The sequence below is a fragment of the Schistocerca piceifrons genome, chromosome 3 (genome assembly GCF_021461385.2).
Source record: "Schistocerca piceifrons isolate TAMUIC-IGC-003096 chromosome 3, iqSchPice1.1, whole genome shotgun sequence".
Taxonomy (NCBI): Eukaryota; Metazoa; Arthropoda; class Insecta; order Orthoptera; family Acrididae; genus Schistocerca; species Schistocerca piceifrons.
This window is the reverse complement of record NC_060140.1, coordinates 288550923-288569115: the sequence shown is the minus strand read 5'-3', so window position 1 is coordinate 288569115 and position 18193 is coordinate 288550923. Positions and strand designations below refer to the sequence as shown.

Here is an 18193-nt window from a genome sequence, read left to right as displayed (position 1 = left end):
AATTTAAGAGTAACTTCTGAATCCTACTTGATCCACTCTTCCCAGTGTTGCATACACACAACACGATGTTTAACTTCACAAAATGAATTCAAAATGAACTTATTACACAAAACTCATCATGAGTGTATTACGAGGCATTCACAAGTTCTCTATGTTTTTTATATTTCACAATTAATCTAAAATTTAGTGAAAAAAAAATTACTGAAAACTTCATGTTGCATATGCGTAACACTGGTAAAAAATGCGTTAATGGGCAGTCTGTCCTACAGTACGAGGGTGAGCCAAATAAGTGGCAAACTGGGATAGAGACATCAGAGCCGTGTGTACCAGCCTGAAATTTATTTTGATTTTCATTACACTGCCCTTGTGAACTTAAAACACTTATCCCGTCGCCCGACAAAATGTTAAAAGCTTGCAGCACAGAATTCTTGTGGCAGCGTTCACATCTAACAACTGACCTCTCGGGATATAACCAGCTTATTTGGTTCCTTACATTGCTGCAGCCCACAAGACCGATGTGTACTGCGGGTAGCGAAATACCCCTAGACGGGGTAACAATGTGCCGTCACTGGATAAACAGGACGGCCAGCACGCTCCTTGTTTTTGATTTCTTTGCCCTTTGCTGAATTCCTGTATCGTGTTGAAAAAAAAAATCCATGAAATAAAGTTCTAACCACATACGGTACAAATTTCGGTATGGTTGTGCTATGTGGGCGGTCCCTTGGATCACGAAAGTCGCGGTGTTCTAATTGGGTACACACACTCATATAGCGCACCTGCCATCTTGGTGTGACTGCAGATCATTAGTCATTGCCATTCTAAATACGTATAGGCTCGAGATTGAAAACGATATGCAATATTCTGGGGTTTGCGAGTTAATTATCGACTCACTCTCTTGTATGATGCGGTGGGCCCCTGCATATTCGGCCACCACACGCGCATGTGCTTCGCCGGCCAGGAACTGCTCCTGTAAGTTGTTTATCAACAGAAGAGTCACTGAGCTGTTTACCAACAAGCAACCTGCAGCCGCCACAGCGTCCGGGGGTGCAAGTCGCACCGATATGATGCGTGCAGGTCGCGCTAAATAGCGCTGCAGTCGTATGCACCTACTCGCATCCGATCCGTCACGCATCAGCGTGATACCGCATATGTATTCATACGCAGTCGGGCACTTACTACCCGACCACGATGTAATTACACTTCACTTTCCGTGGCCGCTATTGGAAGCACACGGTGATGTTACAGTAAACAAGTACAGTTGTGGCGAAGGAAGGAATCACACTGTGAGTGATTTCAAGACTGTTGTGCATAGACGATCGAGTGTTTCGGAATATCCTCGCTAAATGTCACAATAGGAAGTCGACCGAGGCGCTCTCACTTCGAGGTGCTATAATGTTTGGGTCGACTAATGGGTCATCACTCAGTCCCTGGACATCCAGTTTAGATCCGGCGTCCAGACCGACCGCTGGCTGCTCTCAAGTCTACGATTGAGACCACAACGGCTGTCTGTACCGCAACCCATTCGACAGCGCTTTACTCACGTCTTCGCTAGGATATCAGCCTCTGCCGACCGAGAGCCGCTTCGGAAGGCCAACTTTCTCAGCTGATCGCCGCTACCAACGTTTGTGGACTTTGTCATAGTGACCTCCATAACGCAGCGCCTCAGAAGAAGATTTTAGTTGCGCTCCCCGTGTTAGTAATTAATTCTTGGCTACCAGGGTACACTTGTCTTCTTGTGTGCATCATCCGCATCGAGATACTACACCTTACACACTGACCTGAAATCGGTAGAATAGTTAGGAGGTGCAAGGCTTCGGCCGGCAGTCATTGTTTCTGATCGCAGCCAACGCGACCCAGCTGACAGTGCGGTGTCACGTAACTACCGTCGTCTGCTGTGTTACTGTTATGGGCTTCACTCTTTTTAAGGCTGCTCCATTTTCTTGTGATGATTATACGTAATTGTCGCAGTTAGAATCATTAGGAATCATGTCAATACGCAAAATTAAAGGCCATCCAAATGGTGGTACGTTACTGCAGTTGGCAGGTATTATTCCATGAATACAGGGAGTGTCCAAAATGCTACTTATTTCGGCACCCAAATTAAGACACTGGTCTGTTAGAAATCCAACCTTTAAAATAAAAATGCCGTTATTGAGCTATCTGCCAGAAGCAAAAAGCTACCTTTGTTTACCTTGAGGCGTTAGGATAATATTTTTCTTCAAGGTTAACGCAAATTTGAATGAAAAGAGGATAGTCCGCAGCTCGTGGTCGTGCGGTAGCGTTCTCGCTTCCCGCGCCCGGGTTCGATTCCCGGTGGGGTCAGGGATTTTCTCTGCCTCGTGATGACTGGGTGTTGTGTGCTGTCCTTAGGTTAGTTAGATTTAAGTAGTTCTAAGTTCTAGGGGACTGATGACCATAGATGTTAAGTCCCATAGTGCTCAGAGCCATTTGAACCAATTTTTGAAAAGAGGATAAAAACATTGTACATATTTCAAACTGTGAGTCTGATTTCATTTCATGTTCCGTCGAAAATATAAAGGTAATGGAAAAACAATCTCCTCTTAGTTCTTGTATGAACTATGAGGAAAATTTGTTTTTCTTTTTATGTGTGTTTGACATTGTCTCAACTAATGGGGACGATCTGAATTGTTATATTATCCTCAAATATCAGGTATGTTGTGAACTTCGCTTCTTCATGAGAACTATTGTACACAGCTATTACTGTAAAAACTTTTTTACTACTATGGTGGGCTCAAAAGAGCAGATTACTTTCATAATGGTATAACTTTCCAGTCGTTTATGCCGGGTTAAGCTTGTCAATGGTCATCTGACCGAATCTAGTAGCGAAGCGGATTGTGCAAAATAAAGGACAACTGAAGGTTCGCCATGAATTTTAACTATCACGTACACCAACATCGCTTGTAAATCGTTTTATTGATTACCGGTTTCGACAGATCTGTGCTGACATCATCGTATCTTGTAACATATTAACAGAAGTCTTGCAAGTTTGTAAATATCTTGGACTTCTGTTAATATTTTACAAGATACGATGATGACAACACAGATATGCCGAAACCGGTAATCAATAAAACGATTTACAAGCTATCTTAGCGAACCTGATTTTTAATGATAATATTTTTTCTTTTTATTGGGTCATCGGTCTGCTGCCGGGTTCGATGCACGCTGCAAGACTTCCTCTCTTGTGCAAACCTCTTAGTCTCAAGGTAGCACTAACACCCAACGTCTCTGATTGTTAGTTTGATATACTCCAATCTCTGTCTCTCCATGCAGCTCCTTCCCTCTACGGCTCCCTATAGCGTCATGGGAGTTGTTTCCTTGTTTCTGGACGCATTTCCTACCATGCAGTCTCTTCTTATAGCCAGAGTTTCTCACACATTCCTTTCTTTATCGGCTCTCTGGAGAACCTCCTCATTTCGTACATTCTATGCCCGCTGCGCTCCACACATACGTTCTTACAAATTTCTTCAAGTTAAACACTATATTTGATACTGCTCGCCTTCTTTTCGTGAGGGATACCCTATTTGTCTTCGCTAATCTTTCTTATATCATCCTTACTTAGTCCGTTAAGCGTTATTTTATTTCAGGCTAGAAAAATATGTTCAAATCGCTTCCAACGCAGTCCGGAAAATTTATGGTAGGTATATTGCTAATTTCATTTCCAGTATTCCTCGTTATTGTAGTCTTTCCTCGGCATACTTTCCGCCCTCCTTCAATGTTCATTAGAGTGTTCATTGCATTCAACAGTTCCTGTAATTCTTACTCGCTTTCACTGAAGATACCAATGTAATCAGCGAATCGTATCATTGATGTGCTTTCATCCTGAACTGTAATCCCACTTTTGAAACTCTGTTTTATTTGTCATTGCTTCTTCGATGAAGGAGCTTTACGCCCTTTTTTAATTCAAGTAGTTCTCTCTTGGTTTGCATTCTTACTGCCTCCTCATGGTTCTTGTATTTGCTATATCTTGCCCGTCTTTTCCTATATCTGATGCCCATTTTTCTGAGAATTTCAGACTTCTTCCACCATATTTCACTGTAAAATGCTTTTTCTACAACGGTAAGTCCGATGAAGATTCCTTCATTTTTCTGAAGCCTCGAGTACAAGTTGGTAAACCCAATCTATTTGAAGTCTTTGAAACATACAAAGACGGGCTCCATTGTATTTGAGGTTATTTATTATTTAGTTAGCAATGGAACGTCAGTTATTTGATAAATTTATTCCAATCATCTGTGGTCTATAAATGTTACGTGTTATACTTTGTGAGGTACCATCTATGATCTGTGGAATATTGTAAACTTTGCGGTTGATAAATGATCGGTTTCTGAATTTTTTCTGTCCTCTGATGTTATGTATTAGCTTTGTCGTGGAGTTAGGCAGAAGTATGAAAGCCGGTTTTTGTGACCGAGCGGTTCTAGGCGCTTCAGTCCGGAACCACCCTGCTGCTACGGTCGCAGGTTCGAATCCTGCCTCGGGCATGGATCTGTGTGATGTCCTTATGTTAGTTAGGTTTAAGTAGTTCTAAGTCTAGGGGACTAATGACCTCAGATGTTAAGTCCCTTAGTGCTCAGAGCTATTTGAACCATTTGAACCATGAAAATATAGAGTTATCTAAAGGAAATATCAGACTATGTTAATGTTCAGTAGAATCTTGGAAGATATAGAGGGCGTTCAAATACTTTGAGGGCTGATAGTGCTCATCGAAACAAGTGAAATAAGTTCAATAAACATGGGTCCAGAAATACTTACTTTCCGAGTAAACACATTTTTACAGGAACGGCTTCGGGACGCTTGGATGCGGATATTAGCACAGTCGTCGGCGCTCCGTTAAACCTGTCGACAGGGTATTATGATATCTTACCCACGTACTCTGCCTACCATAAGGTGGTTCCATTCGTGTCGTCGGCTACGTTAGATTTCGTCGTGTTTGTGTGCCTTATTGTACAGTACTGTCAACCCTGTGTGTGTATCATGGTGTTTTACCTTCTTCCAAACGTGGATTCACTTATGTGTTTACTATAAATGTTTGTACATGCACATTTACATTTGCATTTTCTCTCTTCCCTCATTTATTAACAATGGAAGCCTATTACTCGACAAGTGAAATGGCGGATATGATATTCTGATACAGTTTAGCAAATCGACGTAGCCTGCGAGCCCGTGCCGTCTATGGTGAAAAATATCCACAGCGCAGAGTGCCCTCCGCTAAGCTGGTTGACAGACTTTTCCAGCGTCTCTGGGACACAGGGACCCTTGTACCTTGGAAGATTGACAGTGGAAGGCCTCGCACTATCCGCACGCCTGACATGGAGGAGCGTGTGCCAAGTTTGGTGGAAGAAACCACTGGGGCCAGTGTGCGACCACTGGCAGCAGCAGAAAGCGTTTCTCACTCTCTTAGCTATCACCTACAGCGCATTCAAGCCCTAAGGTAACAGGATCGTCATGGCAGACGGCGGTTCTATCAATGGCTGTTGCAGAAGTGTGCCGCAGATCCACTGTTCACATCCAAGATTTTGTTTACCGATGAGGCAGGGTTCACAAGAGATGGTGTTGTGAATTTCCATAACCAGCAGATACGGGCAGATGTAAATCCCCCTAGCAATTCAGGAAAGATGGCATCAACACCGATTCCCAGTCAATACTTAGCGGTAGATCAATAGGGTCATAAGTGCTACCACAAAGATTAACTGAGGTGCATTATCTGGACTTTCTGATTACAGTATTGTCTACCTTCCTGGTGGCTGTGCCTTTGCTACCACGAATACAAACGTGGTTCATGCATGATGGCGTACCAGCACACTTTCGTCACAATGTGCACAAGCATGTGACGCAGACATTTCGGGAGCGCTGGATTTTTTTTTTGGGGGGTGGGGGACACATCTTAGCCTGGCGATTCGTTATTGGTCCACACCAAGCCAATCAACAATGTGCGGACACTACAAGGTAGGGTCTTCAATGTATGCCAACAGGTGCAACAACAACCGGGTAAATTTCAAATGGTACATCATTCCTTAAGCGAGAGGGCAGAACGATGCATTGTCATGAATGGACGCCACGTTGAACACCTCCAGCAAAACCCGCGTTTATCGCAGAAGGTATGCATTTCCAGACCCATGTTTATTGGACTTATTTTTCTTGATTCGATGAGTACTATCACCTCTCAAGCAATTCGCCTCTTTTTTTTAACACCCTGTCTTATAATGATAAAGATTATGAGTTGTTGAGAGCGAGTATTTAAACCACTAGCCGAATGCGAGTGACTATTTGTTGGTAGTAATTTTGCTACATTACTGATTTTAGCGACTGTGTGACCAAGAATACTTTATCATTTGAACATTCATAGAGACAAATTATCGTCTTGTTGCAATGTCTCTGAATCTCTGGGCGAACTCGATGGTAGTCAGGTCTGTAAGAAGACAACTGTGCAGCAGTCAAGATAAACTTGGAAAAATAATTGCGTACACTCAGAGGGAAGGCGCCACTTACATGGATCCGACGGCTACAGTCATGTTGAGGTTGTCCAACACCAGATGGCTCTGAGAGCCGCGACCGTATTGCTTGCAGGCTCCACGCACCACCACCGCGTTCTGCATCTTGGAGCCTTCTGGAAAACAGAAACACGCATCCACATTCTTAACTATTGTGCGTACACACCAACGGTAGCGCAAAATGTTGACAGACAAAAAAACGGCTCTGAGCACTATGCGACTTAACTTCTGAGGTCATTGGTCACCTAGAACTTAGAAATAATTAAATCTAACTAACCTAAGGACATGACACACATCCATGCCCGAGGCAGGATTCGAACCTGCGACCGTAGCGGTGGCTCGGCTCCAGACTGCAGCGCCTAGAACCGCACGGCCACTCCGGCCGGCTGTAGACAGACAAGTAAAGGAAAGGGCAGAAATAATTCATAATAAAACTTCGAATATAACTTTAAGTTCTTACAGCAAATGAGGTCTGTTTAGAGCAATAATCTATTTCTTTTACGCGCCAACGACGCCCTATCTACGTGCCGTCGCTAGCACTGTACCCGCACGCATCACAGCCTGGACGTCTGTCCTCTGCAATCCATTGTGAAGTGCATGTCAGGGGAAACTTGCCAGTGTACCGTGTATTATGGTTTCCTCTCGTTTCATTAGCATATGGAGCGGGAAACATGATTACTTGTAAAAGAGACTGTGCTTGCTGCAATAGTCTAACCTTGTTTATGAGGAGGCTACCGCACTGATAAGTAGGGGGTTGAAGTATATTTTTAGATTCATCCATTACTACTACTTCTTGAAACTTTGTAAATAGCCTTTTGCGAGATAGTTTGTCTTCAATCTTCTGCCAGTTTAAGACTTTTAGTTACTGAATGGATCGCGGAGGTTCGAGTCCTCCCTAGGGCATGGGTGTGTGTGTTTGTCCTTAGGATAATTTAGGTTAAGTTGTGGGTAAGCTTAGGGACTGATGACCTTAGCAGTTAAGTCCCATAAGATTCCACACACATTTGAACATTTTTGTATGTATCGCCAGTTGCGAGAGGTACTTACGCTCATACTTTTGAATTTAAGAGCGTCTATGTGACAGACTTAGTTCAATAAACTTGCTATGCTTTATACAGAAATAGACGAGTCATAAAAATGAAAATTTGACAGAATGACACTAAAACAAATGTCATGTGACTAGGGGCTCCCGTCGCGTAGACCGTTCGCCGGGCGCAAGTCTTTCGATTTGACGCCATTTCGGCGACTTGCGCGTCAATGGGGATAAAATGATGATGATGATTAGGACAACACAACACCCAGTCCATGAGCGGAGAAAATCTCCGACTCAGCTCGGAATCGAACCCGGCCCTTCGGATTGACATTCTGTTGCTCTGACCTCACAGCTATCGGGGGCGGACATCAGAAGCACTAAAAGAATATTCTGATTACGTCAAAAATAATTAAAAGTTAAATTATTTTTATTTTTATTTCAGTATTTTCAGTGAACACGGCGATCTGAGGAGCTTCTCTGTTACAGAAAGTAGGTAAATCGCTTCCATCTATTTTAAATTTCAAAAAAAAGGTATATTTTTGTTTTAATTTTTGTTCTAGACTTAAAACTACTCTTGCCGAAAGTAGCCTCTTGTATTGTGTATTAAAACGGGAAACTAGAAACGACGGAGGGGCTTCGTCCCGCCCTAGCCCTCATTGCTCAAAACCCTGCAACAGGCCACAGCAGACCATCCACCCCACCGCCGCCCCACATCGAACACAGGGGTTACTGTGTGGTTAGGTCCCCAGTGCCACACAGCCCCCCCCCCCCCCCCCCCCCCCCAGCCACCCGCGGGAAGGGAATCTCATACCAGACGAGTGTAACCCTATATGTCTGCGTGGTAGAGTAATTACGGTGTACGCATACGTGGAGACAGTGTTTGCGCAGCAATCGCCGACATAGTGTAACTGAGGCGGAATAAGGGGAACCAGCCAACATTCGCCGAGGTAGATGGAAAACCGCCTATAAAACCATCCACAAGCTGGCCAGCACACCGGACCTCGACACTAATCCGCCGGGGACCGGCACGCCTTCCTCCTCGGGAAGCATACCGTGCAGCTACCCAGGCGGAGAGTCTCTTGTATTACTAAAGCATTCAAATAAAGGAAACTAGCGAGAGGTTTGAGAGGAACGATGAAGTGAGAATTAACCAAAAAAAGTGGGGTGAGGTCACTCGGGGCGAGGGGGCGGTATGCTGTGTCAAGTTTTAGCCTGGGCGCCAGTTATCATAACAATGCCACTTCCAACAGCCATGAAGGCCTTCGGGCACAACTGTCGACGCTCATCTTCACAAAAGATTGCGTGCCAACCGTTGTCTGTCGAAGAAGAAGTAGAAGTTGAAACACCAGTTTGTTCGAGTGGCGAAATTTTAGCCAATAAATTGAACATTGATCGAGTCGAGTTGCAATAAACGTTGGACGTTGGTCCTCGCTAGAGGATGCCTTTCGCAAAGAGAGAGAGAAAAAAAATTGATAGAGCGTGTGAATGCAAGTGTGTGTGTGTGTGTGTGTGTGTGTGTGTGTGTGTGTGTGTGTGTGTGAGAGAGAGAGAGAGAGAGAGAGAGAGAGAGAGAGAGAGAGACCGTGATAGGGAAACGTGAAGGGGCATCCAGAATTACTCAAGGCCAGGTGCTGCAAATATACTAAATATCATTGGCTGCCGGCGAAGGACATGGATGCAAGAAAGCAAGAACACTTTAAAACTCAGATTGCGCTCGCATTAGGGAGGAGGACGGTTCAAATCAGTCAAGCCATTCAGATTTAGTTTTTCCGTGATTTCCCTAAATCGCTCCAGGCGCAGGGACGTTTCCTTTGAGAAAGGTACGGCCGAATTCCTCCTCCATAGTATTGTTAATCGAACTTGTGGTTCGCCTCTAATCACAAGCTGTCGAAGGGACGTTAAAATGTAATCTTCTTTGCCCTTTCTCCCTTCCTTCGTTGACGCACACTATAGTATTACCGTACTTTCTTTGTTTTTAAAGTTGGAATCAGTCATGGAAGAAATCCCTCTCGACTGCATTCATAACTTTAAGATGATTGCACCACATACACCGTAGAATACTTGAAAAGGAACTTTACTGAATTGCCTGTTGAAGTGTAAATAACTCTGTGACAAGTGTGACTTGAGAATGTGACCAAACATCAGTGAACTGAATAAAAATATTATTAAAATAGCTTTCGGCTAATGTTTTGAACACACCTTGTACGTCGTCAGTAGGACTTCCAGGCATGGTGAACTAAACGGGACTGAGCCGATTTTAACATTCAAAACCCGACTGCTGATTGAACCTTGTTGGAATATGTAAATATTCCTGTTATACTAAAACGGATACCAGTTCGTCCGCCTCCATAACCGAATGGTCAGCGTAGATGGCTGCCATGAGGAGGACCCAGGTCCGACTCCCATTACTGTCATGGATTTTTCCTTGCTGGTAGGACTAGCACGGTGTGCGTTCAGCCTCGTGATGCCACTTGAGGAATGAGAAGTAGCGGCTCCAAGGTCTGGAAAGCCGGCAAAACGTGTACTGAACACATTTCCCTCAATACGGCATCCGCACGACGCCTCATGGAAGTCAGCGTTTAATCTGAAGAGAGTTACGTTAGCAAACTCACCCTCAGAAGCTGTTGCAACGAGGTTATTCGCATTCATTAGCGAGCAGGTAGTTCGAATCAATTGATTGTGCGTTTTACAGTTAATAAAGCACTTTTTAAAATGTCGTCAGACGGCTAAACTGATGAAGTGTCAGTGCCAAAAAAGCTTAAATTGAAAACTAGGTTTAATAATGAGTAGTGTAATGTTTACTCACTACTTAGCAAAGGTGAAACTGATTATAATGCTGACTTTAGTGAGAGCCACACATATATCACTGTTTTTTACAGAGGCGAAACTGTGCTAAAGAATAGGGAATCACTGCAGCACATCCAACGCCTGTTCATCAGTCGGACTTCAGAAGACAAATGAAAGTAAACTGTCATGAGAAAAGAGTAAAGGGATAAGGGGGGGGGGGGGGGCTCAGAGGGAAAAGGTGAGAGTGGCCCTGATGTGGAGTGGGGAAGGGTTAAAGTTGCTAGGTTGGATGTATATTGGAGTGGATCTCATTGTGTGGAAGAAATGTCCGCCCCAGTAGCTGAGTGGTCAGCGTGACGGATTGCCGTCCTCTGGGCCCGGGTTCGATTCCCGGCTGGGTCGGAGATTTTCTCCGCTCAGGGACTGGGTGTTGTGTTGTGTTCATCATCATTTCATCCCCATCCGGCGTGCAGGTCGCCCAATGTGGCGCCGAATGTAATAAGACCTGCGATATGGCGGCCGGACCTGCCCCGCGAGGGGCCTCCCGGCCAATGACGCCAAACGCTCATTTCCATTTTTGTGGAAGAAATAGTTGGTTGAAGTTGTGTTAGACAGGATATGGAGTGTTTGTGGGTGTAGGGATAGATGGATGTGTTTGCAAAGGCGCAGTAGCATACGAGGGTGATGATCAGAGGCGAGACAATGGGATTATTGAAATCTAGCTTGTAGATAGTAAAGGAGGTGCAGAGATGCTCAATGTGGATGAGGAAGGGTGGGAATTTGATAATAAGGTAGAGGATCCGTTTGGGGGAAGGCAAATGGACGCAGAAAGCGAGACAGAGTGCACTATGTTTGAGGATTTGGAGGGAGCTATAGAACTTTGTTGGGTTGGAGATCCATGCAACATTTGCATAGCGTAGAATGGGTCGGATTAGGGTTTGGTAAGTGTGGAGAATAGTGGAAGAGTGTAACACCAAGTTCGGTCTGTTAATAGTTTTAGGCTGTTGGATGGTTAGTGGGTAAGATTTCCACATTAGTTGCCGGTCAGCGTTAGTCCAAGATATTTCAGTGTGTTACTTAACTGGATAGGGAGGGAGACGACGGAGGATTCCGCTGAAAGGTTGAGACTTTACTCAGATTTGCTGCGGCAAGAAAACTGAAATTTTTTATGCAGCCATAGAACGTTTTTGAATAAGCTCTCTGAACGTCCTGTAGGACGACCCAAAAGTCCGTTAACATTTGAAAGTGAACGAATTCACGGAATAATGTAGGTAGGGATGTAAAAATTGAAAAATATGCCTGACATGACATAGGGTTTTATTGAAATTAGAAACGAGTGCACAAACAGATAGCTCTGGACAGCAACACGTCAGCGACGCCGCTGATAAATACCTGCTGGAAGGTGCGACTTTTATGCATGAACCATTCGCAGGAGAGCTTCTGTAAAGTTTGAAAAGTAGGGGACGAGGTACTGGCAGAAGTAAAGCTGTGAGGACGGGGCATGAGTCGTGCTTAGGTAGCTCAGTTGGTAGATGACTTGCCCGCGAAAGGCAAAGATCTCGGTCCAGCACACAGTTTTAATCTGCCAGGAAGTTTCACTTGTTATGCTAATTATTGCCTTTATACCACATGAAGCGCCATCTGTCGGTCATTTTGTGTACTTTTTTTGAGTTCAATAAAACCCCATGTCATTTCAAGCGTGTGTGTCAATTTTTACCTGTCTATTTACATTATTGCGTGAAGTATAGTATTTTTAAATGTAACGGACTTTTGGGTACCCTGTATATTCGAACGACCACATAAAACTAACTGTATTAAAAGCAAAGTGTTTCAGTATGGAGGGAAAATGGAAGATTATGATGCAACTTATGCTCGACGATAACATGGGTAGACACTGACAGCACATTCGACTTGAGGAATAGTGGGGAAAGCCAGGTCTTATCAAGGCAAACATCCAGGAATTTGTGTTAAGCGATTTAGTGAAACCACAGAAAACCTGGGTGGACGGACAGGGTTTTGAATCGTCGGTCCCGCGAATATGGGTCCAGTGTGCTAATCACTGCGCCATCTCGCTCAGTGTTCTAAGAAGAGTCTAGCAAAATATGACTTTGCGTCGTCTATACAGGCATAAATGCAGCTATTTTTATGTGTGGTACTTTAATGTGTACACAAATCAGTGTCTTGGTTTTTTTCTCTGCGTTAAACAGTTTTCTCACAAAAACGTGACAAACTTTATGACCTGATGTTTTCTGTATGGTTGTAATTTAATTGCTAAATGGACTACGCCTATAAGAACAGAATTACCCTTTTGCGTTCACACTTTCACAGTTCAACACCTGATGTGCTGCGCAGGGGAAATGAGCGTTAATGGCTTGCTCTTGCCGTATCTACTTGGAGGTACTAACCAACCTAAAAATTTACGACTTGGAATAGCTATAATTATTTGTCTGCAAATGACGTAAATACTGATGGAATGTTGTTCAGTACGCCGTACTCAACCACTAATAGAAATATTTGCACTTACACTCGTTACATCATACATAAATCGTGAGATGATAATGCTGGGAAACTCAGAGAAATCAGAGCTCATACGAAAGCCTAGAGACAGGTTTTCCTCATGTTCCACTCGCAATTCGAAAAGAGGCGGAGAGACTGTGGTTTCAGAAGCAGTCTCCGGCAAACACAATAAGATGAGTGCGGAATTTGATTGTATGTGTAGATGTAACAGTAGTTCTGCGACGCCCTTTACGTGGGTATCCTCGAAAAAAGTGTGGCGACGTTCTATCGCCACCGGCCATTTTTAACTGTTGGAAATGAAGGCGTCCTTATAGTTCGCCACTTGCTATGAACGGATTTATTAGCGATAAATCAGTCAGAACATCCATTTGCTAGAAAAAAAAACATTCAGTACAACCACTTTAAGAAGCCGCGGCAACAAGAATTTGTCGCAGATCAGGTCGATTTGTATGCGAAACTCGTGTCAACACAACTAAAACAATTCATGGAAATCAATGCTGTCTCTGTGCCAGGGTGTAAACTATAGAAAAATAGCAAATAATGATACTTTTTAAATCCAGTAGGTTAAAGAGCCAAGGCAAGATGTATATTACCGTCGTTTTTACAGATTAGATTTTCCGTAATTACTTTTTTTTTGCTATGGAAAAAGCGTTTCGAGTAATAGCTTGGGAACTCCTAACAACTCTGAATGTGATCATAACACTGTCGCAACTCGCTCCCGCCTTAGGCAGCACAGTGGCGCATGACTCAGAAAACCTGTCGCCGCCGGAAATGATACTGCATATCTGACGCAACAGCATCTAAAACGTGGCTACTGCAGCAAATTATTGAAATGAGTTCCAAGTTCTCTCCCTTATGTAAGATGCGAGACGCCTCCAAACAGAACTAACAGACTACTGACAGGTAATGGCTACCTCTCAATTTTTCATGATCATCGTGCTTCTTTACTCATCATTGCAATGATCTTTTGAGTCGAATTGTTTAAACTCTTAACCCTTTCAGACCCTCTGGCTACAATTGTGTACATTAACTTTTACAGTCTGTTAGCTGCAACAAACCTGAGCTACACACTTGTAAATGTTCAACCTTTTCATCACTCGCAAGTGCTGCCAACCGTTGGGCATCACTATAAAAATATCAGGAAGTCAATGTAACAGTGCGCAGCAACTCGTGACCACCAGAATACACGGTTCGTTATATTTCAAAGTATAATTGAATGTTGTTGTTGTTATTTTGCATGGAAATTATTGAATGATCATTTTACTATTTATTAGAATAGAGAATATTTCATAATTAGTTATTTTAGTACCTAAAGTGAAGCCAAGTGAACAAAGTACGTTTTGGAAACGGGTGCATATTTTTGTATAAATCTTGCTCCTAAAATCATTAAAAAAATCTCCTAAGACCACTACCACATTAAGAAAAATTTTTCTTCCTCCAGAAAAATTTCGGGTCTGAAAGGGTTAAGTTGCAGTTTTAATATTAAATATTTTCTAATTATTACAGATCAAATTCAAATGGCTCTAAGCATTATAGTACTTAACATCTGAGTTCATCAGTCCCATAGACTTAGAACTACTTAAACCTAACTCACCTAAGGACATCACACACATCCATGTCCGAGTCAGGATTCGAACCTGCGACCATAGTAGCAGTTCGGTTCCGGACTCAAGCGCCTAGAACCGCTCGGCCAAGGAAGCCGGCTATTAGAGATCAAAGCACGGATCAGTCCAACTAACATACAATGGCAGTTCATGCTATGTACTGTCACACAAACAATTAAGTACCTTTAAGTGAAGAGAGAGTAATATTAATATTAAAACAGCGACGGGGCAAATGGAAACACACAGTGCGATGTTGTTGTTGTTGTTGTGGTGGTGGTGGTCTTCAGTCCAGAGACTGGTTTGATGCAGCTCTCCATGCTCTTCTTCATTTCCCAGTACCTACTGCAACCTACATCCTTCTGAATCTGTTTAGTGTATTCATCTCTTGGTCTCCCTCTACGATTTTTACCCTCCACGCTGCCCTCGCAATACTAAATTGGTGATCCCTTGATGTCTCAGAATATGCCCCACCAACCTACCCCTTCTTCTAGTCAAGTTGTGCCACAAATTTCTCTTCTCTCCAATTCGATTCAACACCTCCTCATTAGTCATATGATCTACCCATCTAATCTTCAGCATTCTTCTGTAGCACCACATTTCAAAAGCTTCTATTCTCCTCTTGTCTAAACTATTCATCGTCCACGTTTCACTTCCATACATGGCTACACTTCAGAAACGACTTCCTGACACCTAAATCTATACTCGATGTTAACAAATTCCTCTTCCTCAAAACGCCTTCCTTGCCATTGCCAGTCTACATATTATATCCTCTCTACTTCGACCATCGTCAGTTATTTTGCTCCCCAAATAGCGAAAGTCATTTACTACTTTAAGTGTCTCATTTCCTAATCTAATTCCCTCAGCATCACCCGACTTAATTCGACTACATTCCATTATCCTCGTTTTGCTTTTGTTGATGTTCATCATATATCCTCCTTTCAAGACACTGTCCATTCCGTTCAACTGCTTTTCCAAGTCCTTTGCTGTCTCTGACAGAATTACAATGTCATCGGCGAACCTCATAGTTTTTATCTCTTCTCCACGGATTTTAATACCTACTCCGAATTTTTCTTTTGTTTCCTTTACTGCTTGCTCAATATACAGATTAAATAACATCGGGGAGAGGCTACAACCATGTCTCACTCCCTTCCGAACCGCTGCTTCCCTTTCATGCCCCTCGACTCTTATAACTACCATCTGGTTTCTGTACAAATTGTAAATCGCCTTTCGCTCCCTGTGTTTTACCCCTGCCACCTTTAGAATTTGAAAGAGAGTATTCCAGTCAACATTGTCAAAAGCTTTCTCTAAGTTTACAAATGCTAGAAATGTAGGCTTGCCTTTCCTTAATCTACAGTCCTGGAAATGGAAAAAAGAACACATTGACACCGGTGTGTCAGACCCACCATACTTGCTCCGGACACTGCGAGAGGGCTGTACAAGCAATGATCACACGCACGGCACAGCGGACACACCAGGAACCGCGGTGTTGGCCGTCGAATGGCGCTAGCTGCGCAGCATTTGTGCACCGCCGCCGTCAGTGTCAGCCAGTTTGCCGTGGCATACGGAGCTCCATCGCAGTCTTTAACACTGGTAGCATGCCGCGACAGCGTGGACGTGAACCGTATGTGCAGTTGACGGACTTTGAGCGAGGGCGTATAGTGGGCATGCGGGAGGCCGGGTGGACGTACCGCCGAATTGCTCAACACGTGGGGCGTGAGGTCTCCACAGTACATCGATGTTGTCACCAGTGGTCAGCGGAAGGCGCACGTGCCCGTCGACCTGGGACCGGACCGCAGCGACGCACGGATGCACGCCAAGACCGTAGGATCCTACGCAGTGCCGTAGGGGACCGCACCGCCACTTCCCAGCAAATTAGGGACACTGTTGCTCCTGGGGTATCGGCGAGGACCATTCGCAACCGTCTCCATGAAGCTGGGCTACGGTCCCGCACACCGTTAGGCCGTCTTCCGCTCACGCCCCAACATCGTGCAGCCCGCCTCCAGTGGTGTCACGACAGGCGTGAATGGAGGGACGAATGGAGACGTGTCGTCTTCAGCGATGAGAGTCGCTTCTGCCTTGGTGCCAATGATGGTCGTATGCGTGTTTGGCGCCGTGCAGGTGAGCGCCACAATCAGGACTGCATACGACCGAGGCACACAGGGCCAACACCCGGCATCATGGTGTGGGGAGCGATCTCCTACACTGGCCGTACACCACTGGTGATCGTCGAGGGGACACTGAATAGTGCACGGTACATCCAAACCGTCATCGAACCCATAGTTCTACCATTCCTAGACCGGCAAGGGAACTTGCTGTTCCAACAGGACAATGCACGTCCGCATGTATCCCGTGCCACCCAACGTGCTCTAGAAGGTGTAAGTCAACTACCCTGGCCAGCAATATCTCCGGATCTGTCCCCCATTGAGCATGTTTGGGACTGGATGAAGCGTCGTCTCACGCGGTCTGCACGTCCAGCACGAACGCTGGTCCAACTGAGGCGCCAGGTGGAAATGGCATGGCAAGCCGTTCCACAGGACGACATCCAGCATCTCTACGATCGTCTCCATGGGAGAATAGCAGCCTGCATTGCTGCGAAAGGTGGATATACACTGTACTAGTGCCGACATTGTGCATGCTCTGTTGCCTGTGTCTATGTGCCTGTGGTTCTGTCAGTGTGATCATGTGATGTATCTGACCCCAGGAATGTGTCAATAAAGTTTCCCCTTCCTGGGACAATGAATTCACGGTGTTCTTATTTCAATTTCCAGGAGTGTATTTTCTAAGATAAGTCGTAGGATCAGTATTGCCTCACGTGTTCCAACATTTCTGCGGAATCCAAACTGATCTTCGCCGAGGTCGGCTTCTACCAGTTTTTCCATTCGTCTGTAAAGAATTCGTGTTAGTATTTTGCAGCCGTGGCTTATTAAACTGATAGTTCGGTAATTTTCACATCTGTCAACACCTGCTTTCTTTGGGATTGGGATTATTATATTCTTCTTGAAGTCTGAGGGTATTTCGCCTGTCTCATACATCTTGCTCACTAGATGGTAGAGTTTTGTTAGGCCTGATGTATTGTAAAAGTCGTTTGCTGTTCGACATATTTCATGGTGGCTGTTCATGCGTGCTGCAATAGTCTCTCTCAAACAATCTGTAGTCATCTAGCTGTCTGCTGGAGTAGTACTAAGTGATTCCCTGCTGTTAAAAACCTTCAGAGATGATGGAGAAGGGCAAATCTATCAATCTGAGATAACATAGCCTAGTCCGGAAACGACGACTAGAATGATATAAACGAAAATCCGTAGTGCTCAAGCTAAGGGCCCCAACTTCCGAACCCTGATTACCGACGTACAGAATTCCCACTGAATACTCTCCAATTCCCTCAGATAATTTCCCTTGTTTATGGATTAGTAACGGCGCTCGTAACCTGATGTCTGAGAGGGCGAAAATCCCAAGTCTATAGTACAGTAATAATGAATTCCAGTTACCTGGACAAGTTTCATAAGTTGCTACATTTACAACAGTTGTTGAGAATAGTATCTCCCCGCTTTAACTGAGGTATGGCATCGACGAACAAAGTTTTGTCGTACCCGTTCTAATATACCGGGTGCCGTTTGAACAGCGTCGCAGGCAACGACAATTCTTCCCAGTCTCTACAGGCGCCTCTTACGCAAGAATTTTTACGTGGACCAGCACGAAGAAGAATGGGGTGAGATCAGGAAAACGTGCTGGCCACGAAACAGGACCTC

General features: G+C 44.4%; 1 protein-coding gene across 2 annotated transcripts in view; it reads right to left on the bottom strand.

Moving 5' to 3' along the window:
• The window catches only part of LOC124789582 (ABC transporter G family member 23-like), a 515640-nt gene that overhangs the window by 145454 nt on the left and 351993 nt on the right, over window positions 1–18193 (bottom strand). The window contains exon 4 of one of the 2 annotated variants that reach the window (XM_047256987.1): window positions 6505–6622. In XM_047256987.1, the coding sequence (XP_047112943.1) occupies window positions 6505–6622 (118 nt within the window). The remainder of the gene's footprint in view (window positions 1–6504; window positions 6623–18193) is intronic. The other variant, XM_047256988.1, reaches the window with a different exon arrangement.